The sequence below is a fragment of the Condylura cristata genome, unplaced genomic scaffold (genome assembly GCF_000260355.1).
Source record: "Condylura cristata isolate star-nosed mole 26May11 unplaced genomic scaffold, ConCri1.0 scaffold00006, whole genome shotgun sequence".
NCBI classification, from domain to species: Eukaryota; Metazoa; Chordata; class Mammalia; order Eulipotyphla; family Talpidae; genus Condylura; species Condylura cristata.
Genome location: NW_004567107.1, coordinates 14,639,836 through 14,657,488, shown reverse-complemented (window position 1 = coordinate 14,657,488; position 17,653 = coordinate 14,639,836). Strand labels below are relative to the sequence as shown.

The window sequence follows — 17,653 nt, the reverse complement described above, 5'->3', positions numbered from 1 at the left end:
AGGCAGATCGACGAAGTACACTGCTGAGGGGAGCAGCGGGCGGGCCAGGAGAGGTCTGCCGTGCCATGTGGTCACCTCCGGGGCAGGCGGGGATCGAACTCATGCGGAAGTGGCTTAAGCTTCTTAGTGCAGTGCTTTAACCCGCTGCGCCACCAGGGAAGGCCAAAGCTGGGTTTTGATACAGGAAATCAGGCCCTTTTTGCCTATTGAATGTAGTCTTATTTTCACTCATTCAGGGTGGGCAGATGGGGTGGTTTCCAGTCCCCAAGTGGTGGAAAGGAGGTAGCCCAGGCAGAGCAGCCAATCCCGGCGTGATACCCAGGCTCCGTACAGGCATCCATGACGATTGTTCTCTTGGCTGAGCTTCAAGTGACTTAACATTTCCCTGACCAGATGGCGTGAGCAGTGAGCCTGGTAGAGGGCAGATTAGAGGCTGGCTAATCTGCCAGCCGGGCAGGGCCTCTCCGGTGCCTGGTCCTGGGCTCCTGCATGTGGATGGAGGCTCCCTGCGGCTGCTCCCACCTTGTGCAGTCAACCCTGCCCCAGGTGGCAGGTTTGCTGGTGCCCCTGCCATCCCCCAGATGAAGACTTAGGCCGCCCTCTACTCACTTGGATCCCCGCCACCATCTCCACCACCCCTTTCCAGCAGGGGCTAAGGAATGTATCTCCTGCTTGAGGAAACCCAGGCTCCCACCACATCAAAGTCTCTGGGGCTGGAGCAGCTCCTGGGGAGCCCCACCTCCTGCGGAGTTTGGCAGGAGCACAAAACGTGCGGGGGTGGTTCCCTGGGCCCCCTGCCCAATAAGCCACCCTTAGCCGCTTCACAGTTGGGGTAACTGAGGGGAAGGGACTCAGAGAGGCCCCCCACCCACTCTGCCAGGGAAGGGGCTTAATTCTGACAAGGTCCTGAATCGCTTGCCCGCTCACCGCCACAAGCCTTGTAGTCCCTGGGCCTGTTCCCCCGTCTGTGCCATGGGCAATGGGCTCGCAAGGCTTCTGCCTGTTTCTCTGCCCAGAAGGCGGGTGGATCCGAGGCCTCGGGCCTCAGTCCTGAAGCTGCTGGCCAGCGTCTGGTTTCACGGGCTCCCTCCGAAAAAGTGTGGGTTCCAGAGTCAGACAGACACAGGGGCCTTCCCTTCTACCTTCCCACTTTCCAGCCGTGGTACCTCAGGCCAGTTTCTTAACCTCCTGGAGACCTTGAGGGAGTTTTGAAAGTCAGAATTTGAACCCGAGGCCGCCAGATGCCCTCTTTTCACCAGTGCCGGTTCATCAGCGTGGGGTGAGCGCCCGGTCATGGGGCGTGCAGGACAGAGCTGAGGGGGACCTGCTGCAGAAGACAACGTCTAAAATCGCTGGGAGGCTGGGGTCCAGCTGGGTGGGAAGAAGCCTCTGCCCAGGACAGAAAACCAGACCCAGCACAGCTCTTGTGGAAAGGGGGTGGATGAAGGGGTATGAACGCATATCCCACACGTGGCTGCAGGACAGAGGCCCTTTTACCTGGGAGACTCTGCCAGGTCCCTGGGCCACGCTCCTGGAGGGTGTGAGCTTTGGTGCCTGGTGCTGGACTCTGTTCCCAGGAGGGGGGCCCTAGAGCCCAGCTCTCCTGGCCTTGACTCCGGCTCCTCCTCTTGGACCTGGGACCACTCACTTCCCTCCCTGGAGTGGGGGAAAATGGGTCGGCACAGGGCATCTCCTGAGGTGGCGTGGGAATGCCACCTTCACCAACGCCCCATACAAGGGCCTCTGTCCTGCAGCCACGTGTGGGATATGCGTTCATACCCCTTCATTCACCCCCTTTCCACAAGAGCTGTGCTGGGTCTGGTTTTCTGTCCTGGGCAGAGGCTTCTTCCCACCCAGCTGGACCCCAGCCTCCCGGGGACATGTGGCTCTGATAGAGACCCAGGCGGAGAGTGAGGGCCTGGGCGCAGGGGCAGGGAAAGGCAGGCACAATGCCTCAGGGCAGGTGAGGGGTGTGGCTGCGGTCTCCTCAGCTGCACAGTGAGGGAGGAAGGGAGCTGGCTCATGGCCTCGTCCTTCCAGGCAGGGAAGTGGTCCTATTTTCCCCAGCTTCTCTTGAGTGCTCTGATATTCATTCCCAGGGACAGTGCTGTCACCCCGATAATAGAGGTTCTAGGCATTGTCTTCTCTGGCACACAGGCCCTCCAGGCCCTGCCCTGCCACCCCCCTCCCACACACACACCCCCATTCCCTGCAATGGGGAGCTCACTCGCTGCTAAACAGTAGCAGGCAGCGGGGAAAGGCTGGCATCCAGCCTTTGGTTCATACTTTTCACAGGTTCGAGGTGAGGTTTGAGTACTTTCTTGCTGTGTGACTATAGGCTGTTTCCTTATGTGTAAAATGAGGAGCAGGGCTTCCGCTGTTATTGCTACTGCTGCTGCTGCTATTAGTGGTGCGATCACAGCTCACTTACCCCCTCTCCCAGAAAAACTCTGCTTTCTGAGGTAAGCCGGGTGCCATGTGACTCGGCCCCAGCCCTCCACCCTCTCGGGCTCCCGTCCACGACCACAGCTGCCCCTTTCCAGGGTAGATTGTGCTTCCAGTGGACACAGCACTCAGGGGGCCCTCAGGCAGGGAGATGCCCACCCTTGGGCAGGGTCTCCATCCTGCCCCCACCCCTGCCACCCCCTGTCTGTCAACCAGGGGTGATCGTGCCCTGACACTGAAGCTCAGAGGGGGGACGGGCTCCCCTGGGGTCATTCAGCAAGCAGGTCTGGGACTAGTCCTCAGGCTCTCCACTCACACCTTGTCTTGAACCTGGGAAAAATCTCGGGGTCCCTAGGCACATGCCTGTTGTGGGAGGGACAAGCCCAGACACGTGTCCTCCTGTGTCCTGCCCTTGTCCCGCCCCTGGGACACGGCTCTGCTGGCCGTCCTCACACCCCATGCTGCGTTCCTTTGTCTCCTGTCTTGAAGGGTGACTTCTCATCCCCATTTCCAGATGAGATAGGGAGGTTCAGTGAGAAGCAGGGTCCTGTCTCCTTATTTCCGAATCACCACTATTTCTACTGCTGTGCACCCCAGTTCCCTGGGTCTGGGCCTGGAGATGTTGCGGGCGCACTCACACCTGAGCCCCGCCCCAGCCCGTGGCCCCCTGTCCTGGCCGACTTGGGAAATGAGGTGCTCTTTAAAACTGATGGGAGCTGAAGCAGCTAGGCATTTTCACTTTGAGGAGCTCAGTTATTCATTGAAAACCCTGTTGTTTGTTTGTTTAAAGATTTGTTTATTTATACATACAGAACTGGGGTACAGGCCAGCAGTGCAGGGGGTGAGAGGCTTCACCAGACACAGAGTGGGGAGCAGAACAGGCAGCTGGACTGAAATACACTGCTGAGGGGAGCAGCAGGCGAGACAGGAGAGGTCTGCTGCGCCATGTGGGCCACCTCCCTGGCCAGGGATTAAACTTGTGCTGCAGTGGCTGCAGGTGGCTTCATAGTGCTGTGCTTTAACCCCTTGTGCCACCAGGGAAGGCCCTGTTTGGTATTTTTTAAATTGAGTATAATGGGTGACGATACCAGTTTCAGGTGTATGGCCCAGCGCCGCCCGGCTGGTTAGCCTCCCTCCCTATGCATGGTCACGGCCCACCTCAGCTTCCAAGTGACTTCTCCCCACCCTGTCACCCCCACCCAGGCACTGCCCAGCCCCCATCATTTGTGGCCCTCAGTGCTCCCAGGCTGCCATGATTAGCCTGCCTCACAAGACCCTCTTAGTCTGCCCAACATGGCCTCTTCCAGTCCCCACACTGTTCTCCATGGGGACCTGGAGCCGCCACCCCCTCTGCGTGTCTGTGGGAGCCCTGTGGACGGGACATGTGGGGCAGTGGGTCGGGCCCTGGGGTGAGGGTGTTCTGTGCTGAGTGACCTTGGCCCAGTCACTTCCCTTGGCTGGTCTGTGTTCCAGTCGGTGTAGGGGCTGTGGGGGAGGGGGGAGCCCCAGAGGCCTCCCAACTCTGCACAGGTCAAGACTCTCGTCTCAGGGGTCGCCTAAGCCCAGCGCTCCAGGGAACAGCTGCGTAACCTCTACCCTGCAGCTGCTCCTCACATCAGCTCTTTCTCTGTAAACTGGGCCCGATTAGCTTGCACGTCTGGCTAAAGACGGGGTTGCCTGAACATCTGGCCACACGGAGACCCCACCCTCTGCAAGTCCTTCTCAGTCCGCTTCCACTGGGACCATTTCCGCCCCCGCCTGTGCTCTGGGGAGAATGCCTGGCTGCCGCTGGTCTCCCCGCTCCGCTCTGGCCCTCGGGCTCCGGTCTCCGCAGCGGGGAAGTGGGCTGGCTCGCTGACTCTCACACAAGGGCCTCTTTCAACAATGTTGCTGGTGCGCTGCTAGACCCATGCTGAAGGTCGGGGTCCTAGCCGATGCCACTCACGCCAGTCCTCCGCGGGTCATCTCAAAGGGTGCAAGGCACAGGGAGACCCACCTCGGGGGGAGGGGAGCACCCCAGGCTAGTGCAGGGAAAGGTCCTGGGCAACTCTGGTTCCCAGCCCAAGGGAGACCCCTGCTGTCCACTGCAAGTCCCTTTTCCTATTCCAGGGCCCCCGAGGACCAGACGGACCAGCTGGGGAGCAGGGGTCCAAGGGCCTGAAGGTACCGGACCCCACGACCTGCCCCTCCTCACTCCTTCATGCTGAGCCAGGAATCCAGGGACCAAGACTCACAGCCACCCAGCACCAGGCCCTTGGGGACAGCAGGCACCTCTGTGGGCTCCTGCAGCCCCTCCTGGCGAGCCTCCGAGCTGGGGGCGGGAAAGGGAGGAGCGTAGAGGTGGTGAGAGAAAGAAAGTGTGTGAGTGGGAGAAAGCAAGGACGAAAGCGAGGAGGAACCACATGGTCCTCTGGCCCCTCTCAGCTCCCCCCAAACCCTTTCTGGACCCTGAGAGCCAAGTACCATCAGGAGAAAGGAGTCCTGGCTCTGAACCCAGGCCACCACGACTGGCGAGCCTCCTCTTGGCTGGGCCTCAGTTTGCCCACCTGCTCAGTGGGGAGAGGGTGGATGCCTTGAGGTCTCAAGGGTTCCTTTGATCTCATCTCCTGTGGGACCATGGCCTTTGTTCCGTGAAGGAGCTCCCCAAGCATCGTCTCCCACTTCTGCTCACTTTGCTTCCCTCAGGGCCCCACAGGACCGCAGGGCAGACCGGGCCAGCCTGGGCAGCAGGTATGTCAGACCGAGGCTGCCAGTCCCGCCCCGCTCTCTGCTTTGTGATAAGTGGCCTCTGACAAACCCCAAATGTGCTTCCAGGGTGCGGCTGGTGAGCGAGGGCACGCAGGCCCACGAGGCTTTCCCGTAAGTAACACCAGTCCTGGAAAGGCTCTCCTTGGGCTCAGGGGAGGTACTGGCCCCATTAGCCACGACCCCATTCTGCTGTGGAGACCCAAAGGGTCTAGTTGCCCACTTCTTGCACTGAAGACCCCGTCTCTGGGGTCTCCCCATCTGCCGCCTGGTAGAGAGTGAGGTCGATACCTTTATACACAGGGAGAGCTTAGCTGAGGCAGGTGACAGCCAGGGCCGGCCACGGAGGGACCAAGGTCACCTTTGCCTGTCTCTACAGGGCATCCCTGGCCCGTCAGGGCCCCCAGGCACCAAGGGTCTCCCAGGAGAACCGGTAAGTGCCCCTTCCCTCTCTCTGTGCACTGTTGTACAGGGCAGGCTGATTTCAGAGAGCCACCCTGCGGTGGGGGTGTGGTAGGAGGGGGAGGATTTGGAGAACGACAGGGCCGACCTCCTCTTCCCAGGTGGAACCACTGGGGGCAGGGAGAGCGCTGGCCAGGAGCTCAGGGGCGCTGGGTTTGCCTGCCTCCCGGCCTCAGTTTGCTGACCAGTGAAATGGTCCCGGCCTTGCCAACTTGTTATGAAGCCAAAATGAAATGTTTCTGGAGTGCTTGGCATGGGAAAGGCAGAGGGCATGGAGCACTTGAGTCTCCAGGGAAAGCGGGAGCAGGAACAGAGTAAACTGACGAGGTGACAGGTGGATCCCAGGTGGATCCGGGTGGATCCCGGTGGATCAGGGTGGATCCCAGTGGATCCAGGTGGATCCTAGGTGGACAGGCATCCAATATGGAGTGAACCAGACTCAGGAGGTGGATGGTTTCGAGCACAACTGGGCCCTGCTGTGTTTCAGGCGGACGAAGAGGAGGGTGGGTGGGAGGACATACACTGGTGACAGAGGCGCTGCAGACACCGGGGCCCTCATCATGGGTGGGGCTCGGGGTGCTGAGTTCTGGGTCCTGGTGTCCTCTCCGACACCAGCCCCTCCAGACTGCATTATCTGAGCTGGTTTGTCTCAACTAGCTGTGTGTCTGTCTATTTTCTAGGGCCCTCAGGGACCACAGGGGCCCATTGGCCCTCCAGGGGAGATAGGACCTAAGGTGAGTGTGGCAGAAAGAACTGGGTTCTCTCAGGCCCCTGCCCAGTGCTCCTCAGGGGTCCTGCCCAGCTGTGTGGTGTCCTGCAGAGACCGGAGGCAGATTCCCTGGTAGAGAGGGCAGAGACGTTCTAACAACCTGGGTTGAGGAGCTGGGGTGCCAGCATCCTCATGGGGGGCTGGCAGCGCCTATTTTGGGGGCACCAATGAAAGCAGCCAAGCCCCATTCCTGCCACCACTTGCTGGAACTTCACCCCAGCACCCCGGTTTAAAGGGGCCTCAGATGCGCTGCCTTTTCCAGAGGAGAAACTGAGGCCCGGGGTTTGTGCGCAGGCTGTGCCGTGCCAAGGGTGATTACTCAGGACCCCTTCCCACCCTCATCGTGTGGCCAGCAGCAGAGAGAAGTGCTGGGATTACTCAGCCCCAACCACAACATTCGCTGGCGTCCTCCCCTGTCGTTATGTGAATCATGAAATTTTCCTCCCTGTGCTTGCCAAGGGGCTCTTACTCTGGTCAACCACACTCGCGGGGAGGCAGAAGGCCCAGTCGCCTCTGGGATGCCCCAAGGCCTAGCCAGCCTGCCTGCTGCTCCTCCAAGTCTCAGCTGGTAGCTCTGAGAAGTCTGCAGTTAGTCCCCAGCTCTGTCTTTCATGCTGTGGGACCCTCACAGATCCCTGGCCCTTGCGGGCCTGCCCTGGCGATCCCCTCCCTCACCATCTTGGGCTGCCTATGGCGTTTGGAGGGACCAATGACATTTTCTTGCAGGGACCTCCCGGTGCAGTGGGAGAACTGGGCCTTCCTGGAGAAGCTGGGATGAAGGTAAGACGGGATGAAAGAAGAGAAAAATGGCTTGTTGAAACCAGTTCCCAGCTGGCGGGTGCCTGCAGAGGAGAAACGGGCCTTTCTTATGTCTGGGATAATGGGTTCTGTGTGCTCCTGACGGGGAGCGGGGCCGGGCTGTGGCCACAGCAGTGTCAGGCCGACCATGTTTTCTCTGTCGGCTGCCCCTGCCCCCACACTGAGCAGCTGCACCCGTTGGCCTCTAGAGATACCATCTGCTTTTCAGCACCCATGCCCCTCACTCCCTATGGGGACACAGGCACCCATTGATATTTGGCTCTGGGGAGAGGCCTTTTCCCATTCTTCCATTGGCCCCGGGGCCCATAAGCCAAGCAGGTGGTCAGAGGTCATTGATGGGGCAGGGAGAGTCCATTAAGAGGCCTGGGACTTGAGGCAGGTCACCCTAGTCTGTGCCTGAGTCTCCTTTTAGACTCATTCAGAAGGGACTGGACCAGCCTCAGATTATCCATCTTGGCTTAGTTCCAGAATCCTTTGCTCAAACCACAAAGAAAGCCACCCGTGGTATGAAGCAGATAGAAGTAGGATTGTCCCACTGGGCAGGGCTGGGGGCTCAGAGCTGGGCCTCCTCCTTGAGTCCAGGCCTTTAGTGATGACAAAATTTCACTTGGAAATCCTATAGGAGAAAGACCCTTTTTGGTCCTGGGGTCCGGGGCAGATAACGTCGACTCTGGCTCCTTTATAAGGGTCTTGTCCTGGTTTGGGTTTCTCCTCAAGGCTCCCGGGGAAACTAGAGGTGGTAAACCACAGACCGCCCTGCAGCCTCGCTACTCCCCAAACCACCCAGTTTTGGCTCCTGAATCTGCCCCTCATTCGTCTCGTGAACTGGGACTAGATACTTAACCCCATGGTCCCTGCACTTGTGAAAGAACACGGCTTCTTCACAGTAAATGTATGACATGAGAAGTTTCTTAGAACCGGGCCTGGTGGGCGTGGGCTCACCATGGCCACTCTGTGGACATGGGACTCTGGAGGTCATTCTATAAGTTGTCCTTGGTTCTTGGGAAGAAGGACCTTCCCCAGCACCTCCTTCTCCTCACCCCAAAGCAGAGCCAGTGAAACAGGAGGAAGGTGTGGGTGAGGCTGGCAGGCTCTATCCACATCCACGGACTTGTGTTTGGCTTCTAGGGTGACCTTGGGCCGCTGGGCAACACTGGAGAGCAGGGCCTCACTGGGCAGCGGGTGAGTCAAAGCAAACTCATTGTCCCTGGAGAGCTCCCCCCAACTGGAGTTTTGGGGGCTTGGGGAAAAAGGGCTTTACTCAGCCTCGCTGAGCCTCAGCTTCCTCATTTAGAAATAGACCGTGAATCTCTGCAGCCCTGTCCAGTCTCTTTTGCTAGGCAACATGTCCACAGTTTAGAAGACGCTCTTCAAAGAAGAGCATTCAATGGTCAAAGTATTTTTGAGATTAACGGTAGCGTTTTCAATGCTCTGAGAAGGCCTGCAACCAAGAAATTGGCTCCTTTGGGATTAGTCCAGAGTCTCCAAATGTATTTGCCCTCCAAGCACTTTTATTGAAAAATTGGTTATCATCCTCCAAAACTGTTCTGCTTACTCCACCCTTGGGGTCTGCTCCCCTTTTGGGAGAGTCCGGTGGGTGCCTCTTCCCTCCTGCTCCCTAGTTAGTTCAGCCATTCTTTTCTGGGCCCCCAGTGTCTGCCGGACAGGACAGGACCCTAGTGCCTGAAGGTGGGCTTGGGACTTGTCCCTAGTGGGGGTCAGGGAGGAAATACAAGTATGTTCAGGCCCTCTGGCCAGTAACATCTCCTTGTCTCCCACCACCCTTCCAGGGAGAACCAGGCCTCGAGGGTGACAGTGGCCCTGCTGGGCCTGATGGACTGAAGGTAAGTGTCTGGTGCAGAGTCTGGGGTGAGGGTGGCTCTGGAGCTGCCTCAACTTGTGCCCCCACCACCCCCCAGCTAACGTCTGAAACTTATCTCCAGAAGCGCTGTGTCCCATGAAGTCTTGAGAATGGACCTGTGTTCTCCATTGAGAGCAGGGGTGAGGGTGAGGGCGTCCTGTTCAGCACGAGCCCCACACACACCCTGCCAAGAGCCCCCAACCCCGCTCAGGTGGAGCTGGGGACCACCTCAGCCCCCACTCCGCACTGCTGCCCTTCTTGAAAGTGCAGCTTCTTTTGGCTAAGGGTGACGCCTGAATGAGCCAGAGGCTTTGCTGCTTATTCTCTTGCAAGCATCCTAAGGCAACAGCAAATAGTCACCGTCCATGACCTGTCTTATATACAAAACTGAACCCTATATGTCTCCCCTGCAGCAATACCATGGGGTAAGTTCTGACTCTAGGTGAGGAAATTGAGACTCCGCAGTTAAGCAAGTAAGCTAATAATTGGCACCCAGATCTGAGACTCAAATCACTCTTACCACTTGCCCACTCTAAAGATGAAAAGACTGAGACTCGGGGCACCAAAAGGATCGTCCAGAGCTCGTGAGGCTGAGTGGGAGAAGTTCAAGCCCAAGGGTGCTGGCTCCAAGCCTGTAGGCCTCACTCAGCCTTAGGTTTTCCAGAGCTTCATCTGTTGGCTGTAGACACTGGAACCTTAAGGAGGTGCAGGGCACCCCCAAACCCCGGACAGGCGGGCCCTGCTTTCCCTCCTAACAGCCCGCCTCCAGCCCGCCAGCCTTTGGCCTCCATCTCTGGTCCATGAGGCAGCCTTTCCCCAGGGCTGACCTGTCATGCTTCGAGTAGTTTCTCCAGCCCAGCGTCCCTCAATCCATGCTCTAGGGCTCCCTGATACCCATGTTACTGTCCACGGGCTCGCAGAGAAGACCCCTCTCCCCCGGACCTCCGTTACCCCTCTCCAGACTGTCAGCCCAGTGTCCAACCTGAACACTTGTCCTGGGTCTGTGGGTTCCTCTAGTAGAAGCCTGGCGGGCTCCCCTCCTGCCCTGTCTGTCCTGCAAGGATGAGGATGCCCCGTCTGCCACCCCTCCCCTTCACCCTCAGTGCAAACCCCTGTGCAACTGCATCCTGGCTGGGCCAACCCACATCCTTTCTCCTCCACACCTTTGCCAAGCTCAGGCTATGCTGTGTGGTGATGCCGAAGAACGTTCTGACCGAAATGCTTTTGTGCTTCCTGTGTGCCCACCTGCCGTGGGAGCTTCGCGCAAATGAACCAGTTCATGCTCATCCTCTCAGCCACCCACTAAGCTAGACACAGCACCCCCCCCCCACCTTTGCAGATGAAGAAACTGAGGCAAAGGCAAGGTCTGGCTGCACCACCATCCAACCTTTGGTGGCTCCTGGGTTGCAGCGTCTTCCTCTCTCGCTCCCTCCAAAGCCAATTCCACAGCAGTCTGTGGCCACCGGAGTCGCACGGACATACGGCATCTGCCCTGGTCCTGGGGTGCATCTCAGAACCACCTTCATGGGGAAAAAAACCTCTTGGGGATGCACTTGACAGCTTGTGCCCTTGCTGCTTTGGAGCTTGCTGACCCGCCAGTCCATCGTGAGGGCAGTGGCGGTGACCACAACCCATCTTTATCAGAGCTCACGCGCCAGCTCTGCTTGGCTCTTTCCATGGACTATCTCATCTAGTCCTCACATAGACTCTGTGGTGTCTTACGAATGAGGAAGCTTGCCCAGGGTCACATAGCTCGAGGGGTGACAGCAAGACCCCAGGGGTGAGGGAAGTAGCATCCCCTGAGCAGAGAATCTTGGAAGCAGAAGAAGCCAGAATCCTGGGTTCTCTCCCACACTCTGCCACTGACTGATGGGTGATGCTGGGGATCTCTACCTCTCCCAGAGCCTCCATTTCCCCATCTAGAAATTCAGTGATTGAACAGGCAACTTGTCAGGCTCTTCTGTGCTAGGATTCTGAAATTCTAAAGCCTGGGTCTCAAGCAGGAGCAGTCTGCAGGGTGCACCCTGAGCCCCCCATTCCCAGGCCCTGGCTCCATGCCCCCCACCTCCTTTCTCCTGGACATGCATCGGGTTATCAGCGTCTCCTAAAACGTGGCACCTCAAAACACGACTGGGAAAACCACCCTGCTTTGTACACCTGCACCCCATCCGTGCCTTCCTCATACCCACAGCCTTATATCCTGCCCCCTGGTAGCTTCTGTGGCCACTGCCCACACTCTGCCCACGGGGCCGAGAGCACCAGGCGGTGGCCAGGACATGGCCAGTGCTTGCGTGTCAGCCGCCATGCTCAGCGCCCGGAGAAGGGCACCGCGCAGGGAGACCGGCGGGGGAAGTGCTCGCCGTGGAGTAAGACTCTACAGCAGTGTAGATGAACCCCAGGTCTGCTTGGACGCTGCCCTTCAGGCTCCGCTTATTGTGTCTGTCTGGACACTTGGAAGTGATCAGCTGTTGATTGGAAAGATGGTCAGAAGCTTTATTGCCTGCGACCAGTTGTTCCGCCGCCTGGCTCATCGCAAGCAGAATTCTTACTTGCTCTTATTCATATTGCCAGCTCTTCTCATGTACGCAAGAGTTGACAATGGAGAGTTCATTCTGAGTGGCAGAACTGGGTGGGTTTTTCCACTTACAAAAATTCCTTCAGTTTATTCAACTGGTCCTTCGGTGTGTCGACTAGGGTGACAGAGCCCCTGTCTCCCAAACCTGCCGCCTTCCTGCAGACCCCTGGGGTGGGCGAGGCCAGCATCCTCTTCCCTCTGTGGTGCTGCCTCCCAGCACAGGGAAACACTCGAACACTTGCCGGCGGGGTGCTCTTGGGCCCTGGGACACCACTAGGGAATCGGGGTCCCTGTCATCTCACAACGTCCAAATGAGCCCTGAGGTTCGGAGCCTCTGATGAGCCGAGTGACTAATTTCTTTTCTCCCCCTTCATGCCCTTCCAACGCAGGGGGACAGGGGTGACCACGGGCCTGATGGTGAACGTGGCGAGAAGGGCCAGGAGGGGCTGATGGGTGAAGATGGACCCCCGGGGCTCCCTGGCATCACTGGTGTCCGGGTGAGTATGCAGGGCTGTGTGCCCAAATACTCTGACCTGCTCAGGCAGCTGGGGATGGGTCTTTTATCCCACCTTAGGGTCCCCTGCTCGTTCCTTCCTCCACCTGGGAGTTACCCAGAGAATCTGTAGCCCTCCCCTGCCAAACCCTCCGTGGATCCCAAGTGCCTTCAGAGTAACATCTCTCTCCTTACCTGGTGGCTGTGCCTGTGCAAACCTGGTCTTCTGCCCTTATCTGGCCCAACTTCATATTCAACCACACTGAACTTCCTTCTGTTCCTTGGCAGCCTGTGCCCCTCACCCCCGACCCAGGACACTCTCCCCTCCTCACTCCCCCATCACCTGCTTCACTCCTCTTTGGCCACCTGTCATCATAGATATCACCTCCTCCAGGAAGCCCTCCCTGATCCCAGCTTCCAGGTCACCCTTAAACCTTAGTGTATAGTTTGGCCCTACAAGGCTAAGTAAGACCTTGTCTAGTTTATATTATTATTCACCCCCACCCAAGTGTCTGTTTGATCACAAAGGAAGTGATCAAACACTGCTGATGAAAAGATGGTCAGAAAAGTTCTCCCTTTCTCCTCAAGCAGAAAGCTGCTTAATTAATCCGCAAACACTCATGGGCATCCTCCGAGGCAGGTTTCCTCAGACTGAAGAGGTGAATCAGAAAGCATCCCTGGCATAAAGGGCATAGAACCTGGTGGGGAAAGGAAAGAAACTGTCTTGTTTTGGTGTGTACAGACAACATGCTCATGCTTTTTGGAATGTTCCTTCTTCAATATCAATAGCAATTCTCTGAGATTTCAAAAAATCAGAGAGGTAAAGTAGTTGCATAGCTAAGAATGACAGAACCAGGAATTGAACTTGGCCCTGTCTGACTCCACACAGACTAGCCCTCTGCTCTGGCATGGCTGGAAGTCAGGGCTGGCCGCGAAGCAGATACAGGCCTGATTGAGAGTGTTTACATTTTAGACTGGTGGCTTGGGACTTGACTTTGTGGTGAGGGGAGCTGTGAGAGGAATACCCAATTCAGCATGATGTAGACATGTGACCTGGACTGGTTCATTTGAACTTGGGACCGGGCAGGACAAGCCCACGGGGACCTGCCTTGTGTCAGCCAGGTGATGAGGACTCAGACCTCTGCTTCCAGCCTGGATTCCCATGATGCTCTTCATCCTCCAAGTGGAGAGACTAGCAGCATAGTTTCATTCAGGCCTGCCCTCGAGACCCTTCTTACCTCCTGGATATTACGATGACTAACCTAGATGAATCCAACTTAGCCAACAGGCTGTGACTGTGGGAAAATATTTGTTTCCTAAAAATAGAAATGAAGTGCTAATCCCCTTAACAGTTGCAACAGTGTAGACTCAGCAGACAACTAGAAAAGGAGTCACTTGGTCACCCTTGCTGGGCCAGCAGGCCTCCCCCAGCTTGGCTAGGCTGTGGGAATTAGGGACAAGGGGAATTTAGCAGGAAGGATGCTGGCCTGCTTCTCCAGCAGTAACTTGTGTGACCTTTCACTTGCCCGCCTTCTGGTTACACCCTTAGAATGATGAAAGCATTAGAAGGGGCGGGAGAACCCTCGTAGTGAGTTGTTGAATGTTATGACAGGCAGGGACAGCAGCGTGTGGCAGATAATAGCCCTGGGCCCAGCGTCTGAAGTTGAGTTCTGCCTGGAACACCCACGCTCTTTGTGACCTTGGGCACACCGCTGCCTTGGTTTTCTCATCTATAAAGACCAGTGAAACCTTGGGTAGGAGAACACTTTATAAAATATAAGGATGTTTTTTGAATTTGGAAGAGGAAAGGGACCCCGATGGTGGTGTTGGTGGTGGTGATGCTGGTGGTGACGACGGTGACAGTGATGACGATGGTGACAGTGATGCTGGTGAATGGGGTGGTGATGACGATGGTGACGGTGATGTTGGGGATGGTAATGATGCTGGTGGTGACGGTGATGCTGGCAGTGATGACGATGGTGACGGTGATGCTGGGGATGGTGATGATGCTGGTGGTGACGGTGATGCTGGTGGTGATGACGATGGTGACAGTGATGCTGGGGATGAGGGTGGTGACAACGATGGTGATGATGGGTTGGTAGAGGTAGTGGTGGTGATGACGGTGGGAGAAGGGATCATGGTGGTGAAGTTGGTGGTGATGTTTGTCCGTGGTGGAGCTGGTGGTAGGAGTGAGGGTGACGCTGGTCATTGGTGGGGGTAGCAGTGGTGGCAGTGGTGGTGACATGTCTGTGGTGATGATAAGGTGGTGGTAGTGGTAGATCAGTGTTGATGTCCTCTTTTACTGTCACTCTCAATCTGCCTTTACCAGAGCCGGAAAACGCTCCCTTGGGACAAGATTGCCTGTGTGTTGGGTAACAGGCAGTGAGTCTCTTTAGTGTCAGGACAAATATCTCTCCTCTATGGCCTAGAAATAGCCAAGTATTTAAAAATAGAATTTTATGAGCCATCAGGGCCTTTCCAGAAACACATCTATATAGATAGACGGGGGCCCTCACTGAATTCTTCATCTGGCCCCACAACCTCACCCCACGGGTTCCTCCAGCCGTTGCTCAGGGTTTCCCACACCGGGGTGGGGGGGGTGCGCCCAGCTGGAGCAGGGGGCCCATCACACATGTGGTCTGGCTGTCACCCCTCCTGGGAGAGACTCCCTGCCCATGCTGAGGCTGCAGCCCTGACTCATGTCTCCCGATAAGGGGTCAGCCTCTGTGGTTACCCAGTCAGCCAGCAGCCCAGCCCCCGATCGTGAGCTCACATCTGCCTGACCAGGGAGCCCCAGAAACTAAAGATCCACATTTCATTCTAACCTGGCAGAGTAGCAACTTCATCTCCCTGAGCCTTAACTTCTGTGGCTCTAAAATGGGCTAAATGACCCCCTCCTTCAGCCATGTGTCCGGATTTGAATGGGATGCCATGCAGAACATAGGCCCACGCCTGGCGACTGCTGAGGCAGTGATGACTGCTAGCACTTTTATACAGAGGAGTAAAAGAGCTTGAGGTTGTCTAGTCCAGAAACGGAACCCATGCTACAAGCAGAGTTTTAAATGTTCTAGTGGCCACACTTTAAAGAAGTAGAAAGAACAGCAGGAGAAATCGACTAGGTAGCTTATTTTTATTTAGCGCAGTAGAGACAAAATATTAACATTTCAATATGTAATGTTGTATCGTATTAATATTTCAGCATAACAATCAATAAGCTATATTGTATTTTTTGGTCCTCTTTGAAGTCTGGTGTGAAGTTTATCCTTCCAGAATATGTCAATTCAGATCCTAAATATTCATTGGAAATATTCGCTCTGAACTTGAAACTATAGATTCCTATTTCCAGGCTCTTCCAAACATTTTCAAGTTGTCCAATGACCGGATGGTCAACTCTTCAATTACTTTTTAAGTTAACTCAAGCTAAATCCAATTAGGAATTCAGTCCAGGCCCTCGGTCACAGCAGGCACATGTCAAGTGTTCACACCCACCCCACCCCATCCCCCCCATGGCCAGGGGCTACCTTAGGATTAGGAGTAGTGCAAGGCTAGGTTAGTTCTTTGTGTCACAGGTGGGGAAACTGAAGCACAAACAAGGGAAGGGACTTGTCCAGGATCTCATGAGGACCCATGCACAAGGACGTAGGGTCCCTTCTCCCCGAGGGCTTCAGGGTGGTCTGGGGGCGTTTCCCTCTGAGTCATCTTTCCCAGTGCCTTCGGACCTTACTGTGTTCTTTGAGCAGACATTTCTCCCTCGTGCTATATCAAAGGCAGCCTCCCTGTAGTTTCTGTCCACTGGCCACCGAGAGAACATGGCTGCCCCTCCCCCAGCTCAACTGCAGACAGGCTCGAGTTCCCCTGGGCTTGCCCAAGTGTTTCCTTGTTCCTCTGGGACCCCCGCTTTCCCTTCTCCATCACAATCAGTGCTTCCTCTTCTTTGCATTGTCCATTCCACGGGGCCATCACCTCCGTCACCCTCCAGTATATGCCTCTGAGAACGAGACACACGGGTTGAATGAAACCTGTGCTTCATTTTGCCAAGAACATGATCTTCTTTCCAGCTCCTTTTGAGGGTTAGGCCTTGAGGAGAGTGTCCTCTAGGGGCAGCTGGGACACACTGCCTGCCCTAACCCAGTGTAGCTGGGAGGGAACTCAGCCTACTTCTCTCCTCCCTCTCAGATCTCCTCCCCTGCATGCACATGCACACTTACACCCCTTCATTCACCCCTACTGAGCTGCATTCCCCTGACAACTGTGGAAATCAAACCTTGTGGCCTGCCCCGTCCTGCACCCACCCCCTGCTTCTGTGGGCAGGGCAGACCTGGCAGCATTTGGGGCTGCTCTGTGGGGACAGGGCCGGGCTGTTGAGGGGACAGACTGGGCACCCCAGCGGGAGCATGGGGGAGAGCGGCTGACTTCCCAGCAGCTTGTCCACTTGAACAGCCCTCTGCTGCAGACCCGGAGAGGAGGGCCCTGGGGCCTCAGGGATTATCAGCATCTCAGACACCCAGGGACCTCGGACCCTCCTGCAGCCTCATGCCATCACTGGGTGCCCGGCCCCTGGGCATGGACTCCGAGACACCTGCCGCTGAGTCGAGCTCCTGTGGGGGTGTGGTGTGGGTGTGGCGTGGGCTGCACCTTTGGGAAGCTCAGCTGGTTGGATCTGAGGGGTGAGGTGGGGGGCTCTGAATAGGGCCTCAGGTTGAGAAGGTGAAGCTGCTCCCAGGGGTGCAGCAATTTGTGCATCGCTAAGCACAGGCGTGTCACTGTGTCACCGGCGCACCCCAGCGCTGAGCCAATAGGACCACAGGCAGGAGATGAGCTGGGAGACCAGGTCACGGGCAAGGCCACACGGTGTAGGGCGCTGAGTCAGATTGCAGCCCAGGCGGCTCACCCCAGAGCAAGCTCTCCAAGGCTGTGGCCCCATCTGTTTTCTCTCCTCACCCTTCCCTCTCTCTCTTCCCTCAGGGTCCTGAAGGAAAACCAGGGAAGCAAGGCGAGAAGGGCCGGACTGGAGCCAAGGTGGGGTCCCTCCTCCCGCCATCACCCCTGTGCCCCCTCTCTCCCTACTCTCCCCTCCTCTGCTTCCCCTGCTCCCCTGCTCTGGGGTCTGGTGACAGCCTGTCTCTCCTCCCGTTGCAGGGTGCCAAGGGCTACCAAGGACAGCTGGGTGAGATGGGCACCCCTGGAGACCCCGGACCCCCTGGTACCCCAGGCCCTAAAGGGTCCCGGGGCAGCCTGGGACCAACGGTGAGAACTCTTTGGGTCGGGTAGTGGGAGGGAGGCCCAGAGCAGAGGGGCAGGAAAGGAGGCACTTCCGTGCTGGGGTGTCCCCCAGCTGTGGCCGAACACTGGATATCTGTTGTCCCTGCCCCTTTTGAATCATGGATTCCTTGGGGGAACTGCAGAAGTCACTGCCCCCTCCCCGGAAAAGTCCACCCAGTGTTTCTTACATGTGAAGGGGTCTGTGGGTCTTTAACACCCTCT

The 17,653-nt window shown here is 56.8% G+C and overlaps 1 protein-coding gene across 1 annotated transcript in view; it reads left to right on the top strand.

The window, feature by feature from the left end:
* The window catches only part of COL27A1 (collagen, type XXVII, alpha 1), a 124,647-nt gene that overhangs the window by 85,691 nt on the left and 21,303 nt on the right, over positions 1-17,653 (top strand). The window contains exons 29-39 of the mRNA XM_012721232.1: positions 4,555-4,608; positions 5,131-5,175; positions 5,260-5,304; positions 5,570-5,623; positions 6,333-6,386; positions 7,148-7,201; positions 8,369-8,422; positions 9,031-9,084; positions 12,066-12,173; positions 17,135-17,188; positions 17,309-17,416. Coding sequence (XP_012576686.1) covers positions 4,555-4,608; positions 5,131-5,175; positions 5,260-5,304; positions 5,570-5,623; positions 6,333-6,386; positions 7,148-7,201; positions 8,369-8,422; positions 9,031-9,084; positions 12,066-12,173; positions 17,135-17,188; positions 17,309-17,416 — 684 coding nt within the window. The remainder of the gene's footprint in view (positions 1-4,554; positions 4,609-5,130; positions 5,176-5,259; positions 5,305-5,569; positions 5,624-6,332; positions 6,387-7,147; positions 7,202-8,368; positions 8,423-9,030; positions 9,085-12,065; positions 12,174-17,134; positions 17,189-17,308; positions 17,417-17,653) is intronic.